Below are 17,887 nucleotides of genomic sequence, written 5' to 3'. Positions count from 1 at the left end.
AAATAATTTGAAACTTTAATCTAAAACAATCATTTCATTATAAGTAAAAATTAAATTATTTTTAATTATAATAAGATAAAATTATCTTTTTAATACAAATTTTAAAAAAATATCACACAGAATAACATAAACTTAGTCTTAAAAAAGCACATTGTCCTTTTTAGGATGCTACATATGCACGTGTATTTTTTACAGCCCCTTATTTCGTCAACCATAGATATGGAAATGTTCTAGAAAGAAGCCTACATTATATGACCATCTTCTCAGAATACACATTTGCTTTGACCCACTTAACCAACAAGAAAAATTCAGGTAAACACAAAAGAGTCAAGACACAAGCTTATAAGCTGAAACCTTATATATACATATGTGAAGCAACACCAACCAAAGTGTATAATATTCTTCAACTTATAACTTCAAAACCTTTCTTTCAAAGTTCTAAATTTGATAATACAAAAACTATCTTCATTCTTTAATTATGACATCCATGAAAAGAAGCAGAGAAGATGATATGCAAATTGAAGCAGAGGCCTTGGCTAATTGCGCCTTGATGCTTTTGTCTCGTTTCAACAAGAACAATACTTATACATCAACAGATCATCATCATATTAATGATTTTGAATGTAAAACTTGTAATAAACACTTTCCATCTTTTCAAGCACTAGGCGGACATTGTGCAAGTCATAAGAAACAACCAAGATTACTCGGAGAGTTTGTTGTTCAAACCAACAAAAAGAATAAGATGCATAAATGCTCTATTTGTGATATGGAATTTTCTTTGGGTCAAGCATTAGGCGGACATATGAGGCGTCATCGCGATGAAATTAATAAAAAGTCGACGATGATATCAGTATTGAAGAAGTCAAATAGCAAAAAGAGGATTTTTTGTTCGGACTTAAACTTAACCCCTCGTGAACATGATAATGTTGATGATTTCAAGTTATGGTCAACAACACCAATTGCATCTCCTGTTTTGAGAATTTTTATTTAATTAGGTCATTTCAGATATTTTGCATTTATTTTTGTTGTATATAATCCTTAATTAGTTTGTTGATTTTTTTACTTCATAAGCTATATACTTTTTTCCTCGTTTTAATTTACATGATATAATCTAACTAAGCACAAAATTTAGTTGGAAATTTGTAGGAATTTGTAATTTTAAAGAATCCATGATATATGTATGGCTATAAGTTGTTGGTCTTAAATATTCATTCTGTTTCATATTACTTGATCTTTATGCTAAAAATATATTATTATTATTATTATTAGTTTTACCGTTCATTTCAGCAAATCAAAAGAGATTTATAATATTTTTCTTTAGTTTTACTCTTATCATTAAATAACTACATAAAGTAGGCTTAATAGCAAATTTAAGTTTCAAAAGCATAATTAATAAAATTAATTTAACAAAATAAACATTTTTTCAAGTATGTGTCAAGTGAACATGGAACAAGTAATATGAAACGAAAATATTTAAAAATTACAAAGAAAATCGTTATTATAATTAACAGAAAAGGGTCAAATATACATCTATACTATTAGAAATAGTTTAAATATACCCTTTGTTATATTTTCGGGCTAAATATACCATTTGTTATACTTTCGGGCTAAAATACCCCTCATGTTATACTTTCGGTTCAAATATACCCCTCTCATTATACTTTGGTACAAATTTACCCTTTATTTTAATGGAAGAATATTTGAAAAGCCCAAAATTAAATAACTCATTCCCAATTTTAAATATCTGATTTTTTTAGGAATAAATAAAAATTTTAAGTACTAATTTGAGGTTTTTTCCCTTAAAAATGACAATACAGAATGTGTTGCATAATTTTAAGTATTAATACATGAAATTTCTAAGTACTAATTTGAGTCATTTTTTTCTTACAAAATGATAAGACAGAAAATGCTGCAAAGTTTTAAAAAATGTACTCACAACTCTTATTAATGTAGCTATATTAATCTTTATCCAAGGAATACACTGCTATCATGTCAAAAATTATCAAATGTTATTCAAAATATTGATTAAACAGCATATGTAAATTATAATATAATCAGCCTAACTAGTAATCAAACTGTCATGATAATCGAAAAATGTAAACTCCCATTGAACTTAATTTTTTTTAACTGAAGTGACACATCTCACCTTTTTATTTTTTAAAAATAAATAACTTTTGAGAAAAAAAACAAATGAAGATTTAGGGTTATATTTAAAATTGAGAATGAGTTATTTAATTTTGAGTTTTTCAAGTGTTCTTCTATTAAAATTAAGGACAAATTTGTACCAAAGTATTGTGAGATGGGTATATTTGAACCGAAAGTATAACATGAAGGGTATATTTAGCCCGAAAGTATAACGAGGATATATTTAAACTATTTTCAATAATACAGAGGTATATTTGACCCTTTTCTGTATAATTAATGTCAATTTGTAAGGAGATATTAAAAAAAATTCCAAAATAAAAGAAGAAAAGTAACGACCCTACGCATTGGCAAGTCCATGGTAATTTAAACAGATCGAGTTCAGCTGATTTTCACTTGTTGATGTCAGGGAAGGCTTGGAATTAAACAGAATATAGCAAGTCATTGCATCATCACCATCTTTAGGTGATCTTTAAGCATCGACGGAAAAGCCCTCATTTATTTTGATAAAATTAAGACATCTGATTTGAATGCACATTTAAATGATTAAGAAATTTTTTTAAAATTTGAATATTGATGATTAAAATAGTTTGTTTTTCAACATTTGAATACTAAATGATTAAAACTGATTATTTTTCAACATTTGAATACTGAATGATTAGAATTGGTTATTTTTCAACATCTGAATACTGAATGATTAAGACTGATTATTTTTCAACATCTGAATGTGCATATTTTAGTTATTTGTACAACAACAACATACCTAGTGAAATCGACAAATGGGGTCTGTGGAGGATAGGATGTACGCATACCTTACCACTATCTCATGGAGATAGAGAGGTTGTTTCCGAAAGACCCTGCCTCAAAAGTCACAGTCCCAAGTAAGAGAGAAAAACAAACAATATATATATATATATATAGCATAATGACAAAAAAAGCGATGCAAATTTTACAAAATAAGAACAATAACGATAGCAAAGTAATGTGATAATCAAAGGCAATAACAACACAACTATAAAGGCACGCCTAGACCTATGACCCCCCTAAACCGACACACGGCAAGATACTATTCTATCCCAACTACCTTTCTACCCTAATCTGCAACCTCCACTTAATTCTATCTAAGGTCATGTCCTCGGTGATATGGAGTCGCGCCATATCTTGTCTAATCACCTCTCTCCAATGCTTTTTTGATCTACCCCTGTCCCTCCCCATACCCTCCAACTCCAACCGCTCGCACCTTCTAACTGGGGCATCGACACTCCTCCTATGTACATGCCCAAACCATCGCAGTCTTGCTTCTCTTATCTTGTCTGCCACAGATGCCACTCCTACCTTCTCCCGAATAACCTCATTCTTAATCTTATCACACCTAGTATGTCCACATATCCATCTCAGCATCCTCATCTCCACAATATGCATCTTCTGAACATGAGAGTTCTTTACTGGCCAGCACTTTATTTGTCACAATCCCGACCCGCCATGACAAACACCCACTCTAACTCTACGGTGGGAGAACCATCCTAAACATTCCAACAACAATAATCACAAAGTATATACAATCTTAAAGATGCGGAAGCAGGTTTAAATCAAGAATAAATGTTGAGTTCCCATAAACTCAGAAAACGCCTAGTTTTCAACCTAAAATATGCAAAAATAAATACATCCTAGGAACTAAAAGTCGTCTGTACCACAACTCTAACAACTGTGAATGTAAGAAAAGGGAACACTTCCAAAAAGAAGTCAAAATACTAAACAAAGTCTAAACGTCTAAGTCCCGAAAGAAGGAATGAGACTAATGAGGAAGTCCACGGCAGCATGAAAGAATAGCTCACTCTTGGACTCAGAATAAGCTTTTACTCTTCTAAACGAGGTCTCTTTACAGCCGGTTGAATATGCCCTGTAAGTATCAGTACACAAAACAATGATGTACTGGTAAGATCACGTGGTTAGCCAGTAAGCGGATCATAGACAAGCAAATTCAACACAATAGGCATATACATATATAAAATAAGTCAACTAATCTCAAGTTCAACTATGTTCAGCAATATCACAACTCAATATCCTCCACATGCTATAATTTCACACAAGGGTTCTTTCAAGGGACCTACAAATAATTAATTTTGTGTCAGAATGATATATCTGATCCAATATATGTCAGAACGTGACACCAGATCCAAGCATACCACAATCACAAATACATTTAGTATTTACAGTATTTATATCACCAAAAACAGGTTCATCACAAAATAGGCCAACAAGTGATCATTTCACACAAAATCTAGCATGTTTTCCTATTCATATACACACATGCATATAATAAAGCAATTTAACAAGTATATGAGACATATACGGTAAACTAGACCATTACCTACCTCAATTTCAAGTTTCAACACCCTTACAATGTAAGAGCCTTCCCTTTTCGGGTTCGTTCTTCTCGTTCTTGGTCTAGAAAATAATAAATACGTACAAAGGATCAACGCAATGGCCTAACTATCATGAAATATAATACAATTCTCACCCTAGGACAAATCCATGATCCTAACCTCATTATAGGGCTATTTTCCACATTAGTTTTCAGTTCAAACTCTCCCCCAATTATTACCAACCATACCTTCTAGGTTCTAGGAATCAAATTGTGAATTTAGGGAGTAAAATTCTTACCTTAAGCGTGAAAATTCGTGGAAAATTGATAGAATTCTCCCTAGGTCGCCCCTTGAAGTTTTAGAAATTGATTTTGTAGAAAAAGACCATTTCTAGAGTTTTTCACGACTTAAGTCGCGACTGCCCCACTCTGGCGGGACCCGTCCCTCTCTAGCAGTTTCTCTCTGGCGGGGCCTCTCTGGCGGGATATGTGAAAACAGTGAGCTTAGAGTTTGTGCTCCAATCCCCCATTTCACAACACACTTCATTCCAAAGACATATTAAAACATACCCTTCACGCCAATTTCGATGGTAATGGTATTGCTGGTAATGGATTATATATATTTGTGACTATTAATGGTGATGATGATAATTATTGTTAGGATCAAAATAATCAGGTGTCATGCGGAAGCTAGAAAAGCAAACCTCGAAAGACCATGAGTAAGAAGACAAAGGAGAAATATATCAAAAGATACAAACATTTAACATGGTTCGATCAATCGACCTACATCCACAAGAAGAGATTAACAATCTACTATAAATATGAGAGTACAAAATATCGAGAGAAATAACCTCACACAATTCAATTGAATTACTACTACATATCATCTCCATCTACACAATTCAAAGAGGTTCACAGTATAAGTGTTAATGTAACACTTGTGTCTCACAAACTCTCCCCCTCCCCTTATACACACACAAAACTCTCAAAGCTCATAAGACTACATTTTGAATGCTACCAAGTTAGAAGGAATGAACCTCTATTTCTAAAGTCATAATTTGTTTTCCTACAAAAAAAGGGACTAGCTAAATATGAAAATCATGTGTTTTCCTTTTAGGAAAAGAAAAACCCAATTATGTTAGGAAAGTCAAGGCAAACATCTAACAATTTGTTGGCTAATAGAAGAGTTTTCTCTCATTTTTCAACGACGAACTTTCTAAATTTTCTACTCTTCTTTCTTAAAAACTCAAGTGTGATTTGCAATCATTGAGTGAGTTTGACCTTTAGGGGAATTTGAGGTACTATTATTCTGTTGAATTAAATCATTCTATTCTGAAAGGATATATCTAATAACCTCATATACTTGAAGAAAATAATTTCTTAAAAACACACTATTAATTCAATGAAATCAATTTCTTATGTTTTATTGAATACAAATTCGAATCACACTATATCTCCTCCCCAAATCTGCCTCCTCCGCCCCCCAAAACCCCTGCCCCACAAGGAAAGGAGACGGAGAAGGAAAACGATGTCCTGTCCCTTTTAAATCGAGACTAGAAAAGGTTAATTGTCAACCTAATGAAAGGTCTTGGAAGTGTTCTAGAAACCTCAATGAAAGCCAACACTAGAGAGGAAAAAACAATAATCGTTTGACTTTTCTTCTTCTTCCCCGCTCGCATCAAAAAACTTGAAATATTATCATAGACAAAATTGAAATTAAAAATTGTCAAAAGGAGATTTACGAAAAAGAAAAGTAAATTAGATATATTGAAACGAGGAAAGTAGCTAACTAACTGTATTTCCTTGACTCACTTAACCAACAAACATAGTCAAAATAACATTTTTAAATACTATCCTAATTAATAAATAAAACTATCACGTTGTCACGACTCAATCCATCGGGTCGTGCGGACATCTACTTTGACCTAAGTAGGAGAACCCTCGATCCTCAAAACGGTTATAACTTGCGGAAGTTTAGAATCACCATATATTAATTTAAAACTCTAAGGTTAATTATAAGAAGCATTCTAGTTCCACCAAAAATATTAGTCTAAATAGATATAAGAGCTTCTAAGAATACAACTTATAAGGAAATTAAGACACAACTTCCACCATAAGAAAGGAAGAGTAGAACCTGTTAGAGAATCATCTTCGTCTTTACCTATGGAACATCACTGACCCTACAGTCAAACTATGTCAAGTGGCATAGCAAGAGTAGTATCATTACAAGCAACACGTAATGGTAGGCGTCATCGGTCAACTCGATACCCATCACATAATATAAAGAAATCAACCAGAAGAAGAGCATGCTAAAACAGATACCCTAAGCAAACCCTTATACACAAACTCTGACCACCCTACTTGCCTAGATCCCCACTAGTATGTATCATGATATCAACCTTCTATTTGGTCCGCTGCCAACTCTAATACAAATCAAGGCCTAGCCCTTCTATTACACCTAGAGAAGTTTCTGACTATATATTACCCCAAATTCGTCTAACCCAGTTACTACACTCATACAAGTTTCCACTACAACAGTCTGGCCTTTGACCACATAGTATACCATAGCAAGGCTACACTAACCACCCTGAATTAAACTTTCCTTACAAGGCATAACCTAGTCACTTCATCCCCATATCGACCACTCTACTTCTTACTCCCGCACCTTTCCATACCTAGGATACGGAATACATCTAACCACCACGATGTAGTAACAAGTAACATTCGGACTTTCGGTCCTTTCACACCAAGATTTTCAAAAAAAAAAATTGAAAGAAACTACAGATGGACTCTATGAAACAAGACACCCAAGAGAAGGCTCTAATATCATGTCAATTTTCTGCTGAATCCTCTCAAAGTGAGAGTCTTTCCTTTATATAGAGAGTATACACAATACATTTCCCTAAAGATCTGTCATTTCTATCCCTAAAAATCAGCTATTCTATCCCTCTAAATATGCCATTTAAATCCCTCTAAATCTGCTATTATATCACTATGTTTATTCTCTATGATTACTACAACAAACCTCTATAATTACACTCATTTATAACATTATATAGTTACATTAATATGTACAATCATTCACTATTAAGTCATAATTTGTGAGTTATCCATCATGATAACAACCATGAAATAAGCCAAAGGCAAGACTCTCTGCTATAAAGTAATTCTGGAACAAAAAGAATTTCTAAGCTCTTTAGCCTGCATATTACCTGGTTTATGGCTCCATTTAATGTTGTTAGTTAAGTCCAAACCCTTCCGATGTTGGTGGAACTTATGGAGGCGTTGAGGTGTGCCGAGTCTCTAGAGACTCTAGGCACTTAAGTAAAGTGTTGTATTAGAACTTTCAATGTATTAGATTTTTGTTCTTCTGAATTAACTAAGAATGAAGTTATAGTGAGTTTGCCGAATACTTCTCATATGTTCTTTCCTTAGCTAATATCTGAAAAACATCTGTAGATTTTGAAATATCTGTCACACAATTAGGACTGCCAGATGCAGGACTAATTTCTTACAGAGAGATGGTGGCTCAAGGTCGAGAGATCACATAAGCAGTGTCCATATCAGTAATTGGGGATGGAGATAATGGATATGGTAACACCATGAATGTCAAGAGGACTTTGAAAGGATATATTGGAGCAGGTTTTGGAGAAATAATCCTTGAAGATCAGGTTTGTGTGTGTCAAGCTTTCTTACCCTCTACTGTTACTTAATGATTCTTGCTCATTTTTATAATGTTTTCCATGTCCTCCTCTAGCAATGGTGTTAACACATTCGTTTTCCTTCTATAAGTGTAATTTCTTTTGAAGGGTGTCCTCTAATTTTCATTTTTCTTTTATAAGTTCCTATATAAATCGATAATGTCCTTCTTGATTTCCACTGGATTGCCAATGGAATTGCCATTTAATTTTCAGCTTGTCTATATGGTTGTATCGCTTAAGCGCATTTGCCATCATATGAGAGAACTTTCGTGGCCATGTCTTTCTTTAAACATTTGAACTCCATCTCCAAGAGATTTATTCTACTTAGGATTTTTTTTGAATTCCATGAGTATAGATCTACACCACATATATATATTTGAGAGGGAGAACATATAGGAACGCAAAGCATCAGAATTGTCATTTCATGATTATGATTTACAAGGAAAATAACGTAAAAGAATGTAATTTCTATTGGACCCACTTTTTTAGTTGAATGAGAAAACAAATGAGTTCAAACTTCGTTCTTCATCAGTTTCTATTCAATCCAAACATAAAGAAATGGATATCTTTAACTATCTCCATCATTTTTCTTCTTCTTTCTGCTATCCCTCTTTCCAAAACACTTTTTTCTTTTTTGATTATTGAGTTAGTGTCATGAATAAGTCTTCATCCTCTTCCTTCCATTTTTGTTCATGTGAAGAAAAAATTTCCACTTGTATTTAGAAACGTTCAGTAACTAAGTAAAAGAAGCCAATCTATTTTAGAGATGACTTGGTGGTAGGTACTACTATCTTGATTTTGATGCCTTAACTTCATATATTTCAAATGAGGCATGTCACAAAGTGCAAGTATTTGGGATGTTAATTACAAGTCTAAGCATGCACTCTAGGATGTAAGTGTTTTAGGTTTCATAGTACAGAATATTATTTTACATTCTTGCGAAACAATTTTTTCCATACTCTTCGAACTTAGTTTATAATATTTTTTATACATGGTAAGTGCATTATAATTTAATAATTCTTGTAATATTTTGTAAGATATGAATATACATATATAAAAACTGTTGTACGTTATATAACACTGTAAATGTTTAAATTTTCCGTATTGATTATAGTTTTGAAAAGTTTTTTAATTGAGTTAATTGTTACAAAAACTATCAAAATTATTCTAGAAGTATTTAAAAATAAAATTAAGACTTTACTTGATTGAATATGCCGGAGTATCATTTTTACTTGTGTAATATTTTTAATTAAAGAAATAGGTTTAAATCATCAATAGTATTGTGATTGTTACCTTTAGAATACATTAAATGGTAAGACAATGTCTTTTTAGATTTAATTATTTGATAATCTAATTAGTTTGAGCTTTAAATGTCTAAGAAGAAATCTCAAAAAAGTGAAGACAATCTTATAAAGTCAATACTAAAACATGATTGATTCAAATTGAAATGAATCAGACAAATTAAAAATAGAAAGTAACTACAAATTTAATTGTTTATGACTTTTAGTTATGATTACACCAATTATATTGTTTAAAAATAGTAAAACACTATTACAATGACCTAGTAGACAGTGCACTTTGGTCTCCAATGATGCTAGCTCTGACGGTCTGAAGGGCCGTCAAGTTGACTGTTGCGTGGCCTTTAAAGACATAAGCTTTTGTTTCAAGCTGACGACAAGGCTGGCGGTTCGTCCGTCAAGTGACGACCCGTCACGCATACTGTCAGATTTTCCTCTCAGCATACACTTAACTCTATTTTTGCTTTGGGTTGATTTGATGTACAAAAGATATAAAATCATTAAATAACACAATTGTTTATAAATTCACATTTATTCATAGTTAAAAGCGTCAAATATGCTTTCTAATGTCGGCATATCATCTTGATCTTGCCCCTCATGTACTTGGCAAGTTCCTTCAACAAATGCTATGATTTCTTAGATAACTGATGTTTTGATATTATTAATGTGGCGGGATCCTTGCCGCCATGGTGGGATGGTATTGGTCCGAATCAATTTAGTTCACAAAATTTTTGTCCCGCCTAACTAACGAAGGTTCGGATCGTTACAGCCCCAGCATTTCTCAAACATATATACATATATATATATATATATATATATATATGCGAAGCGCAAGTGGAACAAATCATCAAGTGTATCATAGTCTTTACTTCTAAGTTTAACATATTTCTTTTAAAAGTTTCAAAAACATCTTGTATCTTCATTTAATCCTTATTAATTGCATCAATTAAATATGAGTGCCTTGAAAAGAAGCAGATCGAGGATAGGCAAGTGGTGGCAGAAGCCATGGCTAACTGTGCCTTAATGCTTTAATTTTGTCTCATTTCAACAACAACATACTTCTTCATTATCAGATCATCATCACATTAATGATTTTGAATGCAAGACTTGCAATAAGCGCTTTCCTTTTTTTCAAGCCGTAGGTGATTACCGTGCAAGTCATAATAAAGTAATAAATGACCAAAATTACTCGGAGAGTTTCTTGTTCAAACCAATAAAAAGAAAAAGATGCATAAATGCTCTATTTGTGGTGTGCAGTTTTCTTTGGGTCAAGGATTAGGTGGTCACGTGATGAAATTAATATAACATCGACGATAATACCAATGTTAAAGAAGTCAGATAGCAGCAAGAGGATTTTTTGTTTGGATTTAAATTTAACCCCTCGTGATAATAATGTTGATTTCAAGTTATGGCCGATGGCACCAATTGCATCTCCTGTTTTGAGAATTTTTATTTAAGTTCGTTGCTCATTTGATATTCTAGTAGGATTAGGAGAAGCTGTAGAGGAGTTCATTCATTTACTGTATATTTTTCTTATGTTATCGAGTTTATAATTTTATTGCAATAAATTGTAAGTTCAGTTATTATAATTTTCAAGGTTTGACATGACATAATTACCTATGAATTTTGCTAATTTGGCATTGCCCTTTTGGATTTTCGTTTTGATAGGTTTTGCTAAATAGTGTGGTTATCAACGACTAGTAATTTTTAAAAAATTCTACTAGTCACACAAGGCTTATTTTTAAAAAAAATTAATAAATAAATCTGAAAGGGGGTCGTGCAGTTGGGGATACAGTTACGATAAGTTAAGCATTCACTTTTTCTTTTTGGTAGCAGAACACATTAATACAAGGGTGAAAAACAAGAGTGTATACAAGATCAAATAATAAAAATACATATTGTACAATCAACAAAAAAATATTAAAATACAGTGATAGCCGAAAAATTCCCCTAAAATATATATACAAGCAAAATACAAAAATACGACAAAGAGAGAGAAAGGAAAAAAAAATATAAAGAGATGAAAATACATAAAATACAAAGAAAGTAGGGGAGGGAAGGGGGTGGGACTTAAACAGGAAAGAGATGAGTGAGAGATGGAAAAGACGATAGAGAAAAGGAGAGAGGACTCAGAGGAGGCAAATGGGAAAGAGATGAGTGAGAGAGGAAAGAGGCAATAGAGAGTAGGAGAGAAGGGAGACCGGTAGAGAGGTGAGAAAGATATGAGAGAGGGGAGACCGGAAGAGAGGCGAGGGAACATTAACTTCAATTTTCCTAACTTATTGAAATGTCTCAAACTCATATCCCATATACAAAACTAACTTATATTCCACATTACAATTAAAATTTACGCTTGGTGGCAAAAATCGTTTCTGATTTTTTTCAAATTAAGATCATTTTTAAATTTTTTTGTTAAGCATGGACAAAAATTCAAAATCGAATACTTTGAGGGACACCAGACTTAATTTCCTCGATAATAGTCTCTCTCTACACATAATCGATCTGAAAGAATGTGTATTCAATTCCATATTTCCATATAAATTCCCAAGTCATTCTCCCTAGAAAATTATTTATTAATATATATCATATTCGCTATCATCTTATTCAATAATATTTTTTTAAAAAAAATATTGAAATTTTTTGGTCCATATAGTGTAATTTACAATAAACAATGAATATTGGTAACATAAAGTTACTCTCAATACTTCTCTTTTAATTAACTCTATGGCATATATTGCTTTTATTTTGTGCATCAAACTGTCATTTCCTTTTATTATGATATAAATCGTACATCATATACTGAAAAAGTATAAATACACTATAACAAATATTATTGTGTTCGTCACCGTCACCAACCTAAAAAAATATTACACTCTTGCCGTTAGTTAATTAGTGGTAATTAAAGAATTAGCACTCAACCAGCATGCTAATTGGTTTTTTGGTCCCAACTTGTGTGTTCCAAGTCACTGCTTTCATCACCAAAAACAGTACTTAGTTGAAAAGTCACAATTTATCCGGTTCAACAGGCTAGTATGTGTTTTCCGCAGCCCTTTATTACACAAAAATAATGCATATATATTAGGCCTCTAAATTTAAGGAGCCTTATTTTTTTGGGCAATAATAGAATTATTTATTTTTTTAGATTTAAAATTTAATATCAAACTAAAATTAGATAAATAAATTAAAATAAAGGAAAGTATTTGTTATTAAAAAAGTGGAAAAATCATATAAAAAGAAACACATAGCTTGGCATCTCAAAATAATTGCATCTTAAAAATCTAAAAGAATAGACTTTGAAAAATTATTAATTTTTCTCAGAAAATTTAGGCCTCCAATTCATTTTTTGAATTTAGGCCACTAACATGTTTGAGCCGCTTTTGAGTGATTTATTGATCCATTTGAATCCTTACTCAATCTCGACGATTGCTTATTTATATTCTATTATGAGTTCAAGTCAGGCTGCAAGTGCTACCTCACCCCTTGCTTCGCAACCGTCGCCTTTTAGCTGATTGATGAGTGTCAAAGATGTGACATCAATCCTTCTTAACGGTTGGGAGTTATACATTTTAAGAAGTAAAACTATTAGGTGAATTGAGATGTTAATTGTTATGGTTTGCCTTAAAAACTTAAAAGTCAAAATTTAAAGTTTAAAATATCCAAACCAATTAATCTAAATTCATTTAAATTAGGTTTAGTTTTAATTTCTTTTATCCAAAATTCAAATATTCAAATGAGATAAGTGTCAAAAACATATCTGAGTTATCTCATTTTTTGAATTTCATACCTAACTATGGAGAGTGTGAGTTTCATACTTATACTATCACTTATTAGTTTGAGAAACGCACATCTCTCTTTTATTTAATTTTTTTTATCACATTAAACTCCACATGAATAAAATATTTCATCTTAACAAAAATTAAATAAATTATTAGAATTAGTTAAAATTAAGATTAAAGTATTACTATATCCCACCCAAAAATATTATAAAATATAAAATATTTTTGTTACCTCACTCCACCACTTTCTCTCACCATACTCACCCCCCCCCCCAAGCCAATTTTAGTTTTATTTTTATTTATTAAATTTCTTTTATAAAAGTTTGAAAAAAAATTCTTACTTCCTCTCCCCCCCCCCCTTTCAAATAATAATTTAAATATTTTTATTTAAAAAAAAAAAAAAATCTACCCCGCCCTACCTAACCTTCCGCTTTCAATTTTTTTCTCGTTTTGTGTTAGATATATACATATGATTTTAGAAAAATATTTTTTACTTTCTCCAAGACTTTTCTTAAAATAAAATTTTTATTTCTGTTATATTCGGTACGCAAATATGAAAAAATATTTCTCTAAAAAATGTATGTACATATTTAACACAAAACGAGATTTTTTTTAAAAAATAAATATAAATTAAAAGCGGAGGGTTAGAACGGGTGGATATAATTTTATTTTTTAAAAAAAATAAAAATAATAACATTTTTAGAAAGGAGTGGACAGAGGGGATGGAGTATGAATTTTTTAAAAATATTTTATAATAGAAATTTAAAAAAGGTAAGCTTGAGACATGAACTATATGTTATGGCCAAAGCCATTGCTAATATAAAAGGACGGGGAGGGGGGGAGGGGGAGGAGTGAATGAGCAAAATATTTTAAATTTTATTTTAAAAATATAATTTTCTTTTTTTAAAAGTAATTTCCTTTTTTGGATAGAAATACTTTCATCTTTAATTTTTAACTAATATTAATAGTTTATCTAATTTTCTTCAAGGTGGAATATATCCATGTGAAATGTCCTGTGGCAAGATTTTTTTTAAAAATAGAGAGAGTAGAGAGAATATATTACATATACCGTGTGTTTCTCAAACTAATAGGTGATAATTTATGTATGAAACACACATTTTTAATAGTTAGTATGAAACTCAAAAAATATATAATTTAAATGTACTTTTACACTTATTTTTATTCAAATCAAAATTTTTATATCGAAATCGAACAGTCCAAACATCCGGCCCTACTTGGATGTGATCTAGAAAGCTCAAAGAAACCAACATAACTTTTCCGCTCGCACGAAATGACCTGAATTATTCCCTATTCACACGATTGACTAACGCGTCCTCACTTCAAAACAATTGATTCCTTTTCCACTATCTTTAGTATTTCTTTGACTCACTTAAGCTAAAGTCAAACAACATTAATTCTTACTAATTAAATACTGTCCTAATTAATAAAGAATAATGTGATGCACGTGTTTTTCAAAAACACGCCAACCTTGTCTTGTTTCCTTCCTTTATATATATTTGAAGCAAAGCGCAACCCAAATGTATCATATTCTTCATTTCAAAGCTCAAAAACATCTTTTGTATCTTCATTCTTGATTATATCAATAATATGATTTCCGTAAAAAGAAGCAGAGAAGATGATAGGCAAGTGGAAGCAGAAGCCATGGCTAACTGCGCCTTAATGCTTTTGTCTCATTTCAACCACAACAACACCACTTCACCATCATCAGATCATCATCATATTAATGATTTTGAATGTAAGACTTGCAATAAACGCTTCCCGTCTTTTCAAGCCCTAGGTGGACACCGTGCAAGTCATAATAAACGGCCAAAATTACTCGGAGAGTTTCTTGTTCAGACCAACAAAAAGAACAAGATGCATAAATGCTCTATTTGTGGTGTGGAGTTTTCTTTGGGTCAAGCATTAGGTGGACACATGAGACGTCACCGCGATGAAATTAATAAAACGTCCATGGTAATACCAGTGTTGAAGAAGTCAAATAGCAGCAAGAGGATTTTTTGTTTGGATTTAAACTTAACCCCTCGTGATCATGATAATGTTGATTTCAAGTTATGGCCGACGGCACCAATTGCATCTCCTGTTTTGAGAATTTTTATTTAAATTCATTGATCATTTGATATTCTTGTAAGAATAGAAGAAGCTGTAGTTGATTTGTTAATTCTTTTAGGGTTATTCATTCATTTTTCTTGTGTATTTTTCTTAATTAATTCATCCAGTTTATATAAAACTTTATATTGCAATATATAACCGTAAGTTTCTTGGCAATGGAAAAAAAAAAGTTCCAACGTTGACGATTTTTGAAATCAACCAATTTGAATGTTCTATGCAAATCTAAGTTTATTTTTGACTATTTATCCAATTGTATAAGAGATAGATGGTTACAATAAGCTATACTATGAAAAAGAGCATAAAATTAATCAAACTAAAAGAGATTTCTCTAACACAATGTTTTGCACTATTAGAACATGTCAAAAAAAAAGTGAACTATTATACTTCTCTTTTAACATATTAATTTGAAGGTTGCGTACTATAAGATGTTGCACATAGCGGAAACTTATAAGTGCATCTAGCTGCCCCTTATATTTGAAGGAAGCGGTCGAAATTTTCAAGAAAAAGAACCTCCAACATCTTCGAAACTCATGTACTGCTTCCGATTACTACTTGTCTCATAGTTATTAGGGTAAGGGTTAGGGATCGAGTTCGAATTCTATGGCGTAAAGAAGAAATTATCATTTTGAAGAAAAAAGGTTTGGAGAACTCTTCAAAGTTGTATAATAAGTATGGAAATAGAGAAAGGTTATTTGATTATGAAGTTTCTCTAAATAGCATATCACTCGACACTTCTCGCATTGGCACTTTGTCCGTTAATCACTCTTCAGTCAAAATTATCCTTCGACTATTCGAAATAGAGCACATATAACCTTAAATTATATTCTGGCTTAAAAATACTATTCACGTCATACTATTGGCTAAAAAATACCCTTCACGTTATACTATTGACTCACTTCTACCCCTCTGTTTGACATAATAAAATGTGGCATCTCATGTGTATTAATTTACGCCACATAGGATCCCACATAAGCACCCCACCACACCCCATCAATTATAAGACCCAAACCCACCCATTAAAAGATCCAAACCCATCCTTGACTCCCATAGTTATGATTTCCTTGACTCTCATAGTTATGGCTGCCACAATTAATTTGCAGCAGTTTTTAAGCAACTCCGGTAATAATTTTGCGGCAGTCAGATATTCCTGCTTGTTGGCCTGGCTTTAGGAAGAACACTTCAGCTATTTCCCAAGAATCTATTGATCACATTGAACGTACAATTATGTTGCTCTGCAACTCACTCCTGGCTCGATCGCACCCATCTTCTTCCTAGAAAAGCACATGCTTGATCAGGTAGCACATTTGCTTAATTGTCATTTTGGAAAATTAAACCTATCACCCTTTATTAGCTATGTCTACTGGATGAAAACTATAGTTTAGCAAATTAAATAGCCAATTAATAGTTTGCTTAAAAAATGCTGTAAATTAATTGTAACAGCCATAACTACGGGAGTCAAGGAAATCATAACTACGAAAGTCAAAGATGGGTTTGGGTCTTTTAATGGGTAGATTTGGGTCTTTTAATTGATGGGATGGGTGGGGAATGGTGCCACATTTTATTTCGACAAACGGAGGGGTAGAAGTGAGCCAATAGTATGACGTGAATGGTATTTTTGAGCTAATAGTACGAAGAAAAGGGTATTTTTGAGCCAGAATATAGTTTAAGGATATATGTGCTCTATTTCAAATAGTTGAAGGGTAATTTTGACCATTTTCTGTTCTAAATAAGAGGGAGTTATCCTTGGACGGCCAAGGGTATACCCGTCATTTTTCTTCCCCATTTCGAACTATCATACTCTGCAATAATTTCCCTATCCCCATATTATATATACTCAAAATTTGCTTTTGTCAATAATAGATATGTGTGTGTTACAATATATATATATATATATATATATATATATATATATAATGCTCTTAACTTAATTATCATTATTTAGGATATGAAATTCTCTAATCTATTAGGATTTGACTCGAACTAGTAATTGACTTAGACACTAGTTAGGAAATAAATTACTAGAGGTCCTATCTTAACTTTTTTATCCTTAATAAAATCATTTATAACTACACAAATATTTAAGAATTATTTTAGATTACAAGTTTCAAAAGTTTTTCTTTTTTCCTTAAAAATTATGTCAAATTAAACAGTGTCATATAAAATGAAACGGAAAAAATAATAAAGTTAAAGAAATCAAAAGGCGTTAGAATTTGGGGACGTGGGAATGGAGGCTATGAAGATGAATTAAGTGAAGATGACGTGTATTAGTAGGTGGGAAATACAATAAAGGGAAAAAGTTCGGATATACCCCTCAACTTTGTCAATTAGAGTTGATACAGCCTCCGTTATGAAAGTGTTGGGTTTAATTGAAAGTTTGAATGGGAAATTGAGGGGAAAAGAAGTGGAGAAGAAAATGATATGTTCTCTCTTGCTTTATTAAATAAGTTTTGGTCCCACATAGGTGGTGGAAATGAA

General features: G+C 31.9%; 2 protein-coding genes and 1 pseudogene across 2 annotated transcripts; all 3 read left to right on the top strand.

Moving 5' to 3' along the window:
• Positions 1-303: 303 nt before the first annotated feature.
• LOC129904477 (zinc finger protein ZAT11-like) lies at positions 304-1,096 on the top strand. The gene has a single exon (XM_055980045.1). It carries the CDS (start codon positions 479-481, stop codon positions 989-991), a length of 513 nt encoding a protein of 170 aa, XP_055836020.1. The 5' UTR covers positions 304-478; the 3' UTR covers positions 992-1,096.
• Positions 1,097-8,109: 7,013 nt separating this feature from the next.
• LOC129903756 (zinc finger protein ZAT11-like) lies at positions 8,110-10,963 on the top strand (annotated as a pseudogene).
• Positions 10,964-14,822: 3,859 nt separating this feature from the next.
• On the top strand, positions 14,823-15,499 carry LOC129904476 (zinc finger protein ZAT11-like). Its single transcript, XM_055980044.1, has one exon. The coding sequence runs from the start codon at positions 14,891-14,893 to the stop codon at positions 15,401-15,403; it is 513 nt and encodes a 170-aa protein (XP_055836019.1). The 5' UTR covers positions 14,823-14,890; the 3' UTR covers positions 15,404-15,499.
• Positions 15,500-17,887: the final 2,388 nt, after the last annotated feature.

The sequence above is a fragment of the Solanum dulcamara genome, chromosome 9 (genome assembly GCF_947179165.1).
Source record: "Solanum dulcamara chromosome 9, daSolDulc1.2, whole genome shotgun sequence".
NCBI lineage: Eukaryota > Viridiplantae > Streptophyta > Magnoliopsida > Solanales > Solanaceae > Solanum > Solanum dulcamara.
The sequence above is the reverse complement of the archived record's forward strand: the minus strand, read 5'-3'. Positions and strand labels throughout refer to the sequence as shown.

Bases quoted from the DNA above. Each gene is read 5' to 3' on its own strand.
- LOC129904476 (XM_055980044.1), top strand. From the start codon at position 14,891: ATGATTTCCGTAAAAAGAAGCAGAGAAGATGATAGGCAAGTGGAAGCA.
- LOC129904477 (XM_055980045.1), top strand. From the start codon at position 479: ATGACATCCATGAAAAGAAGCAGAGAAGATGATATGCAAATTGAAGCA.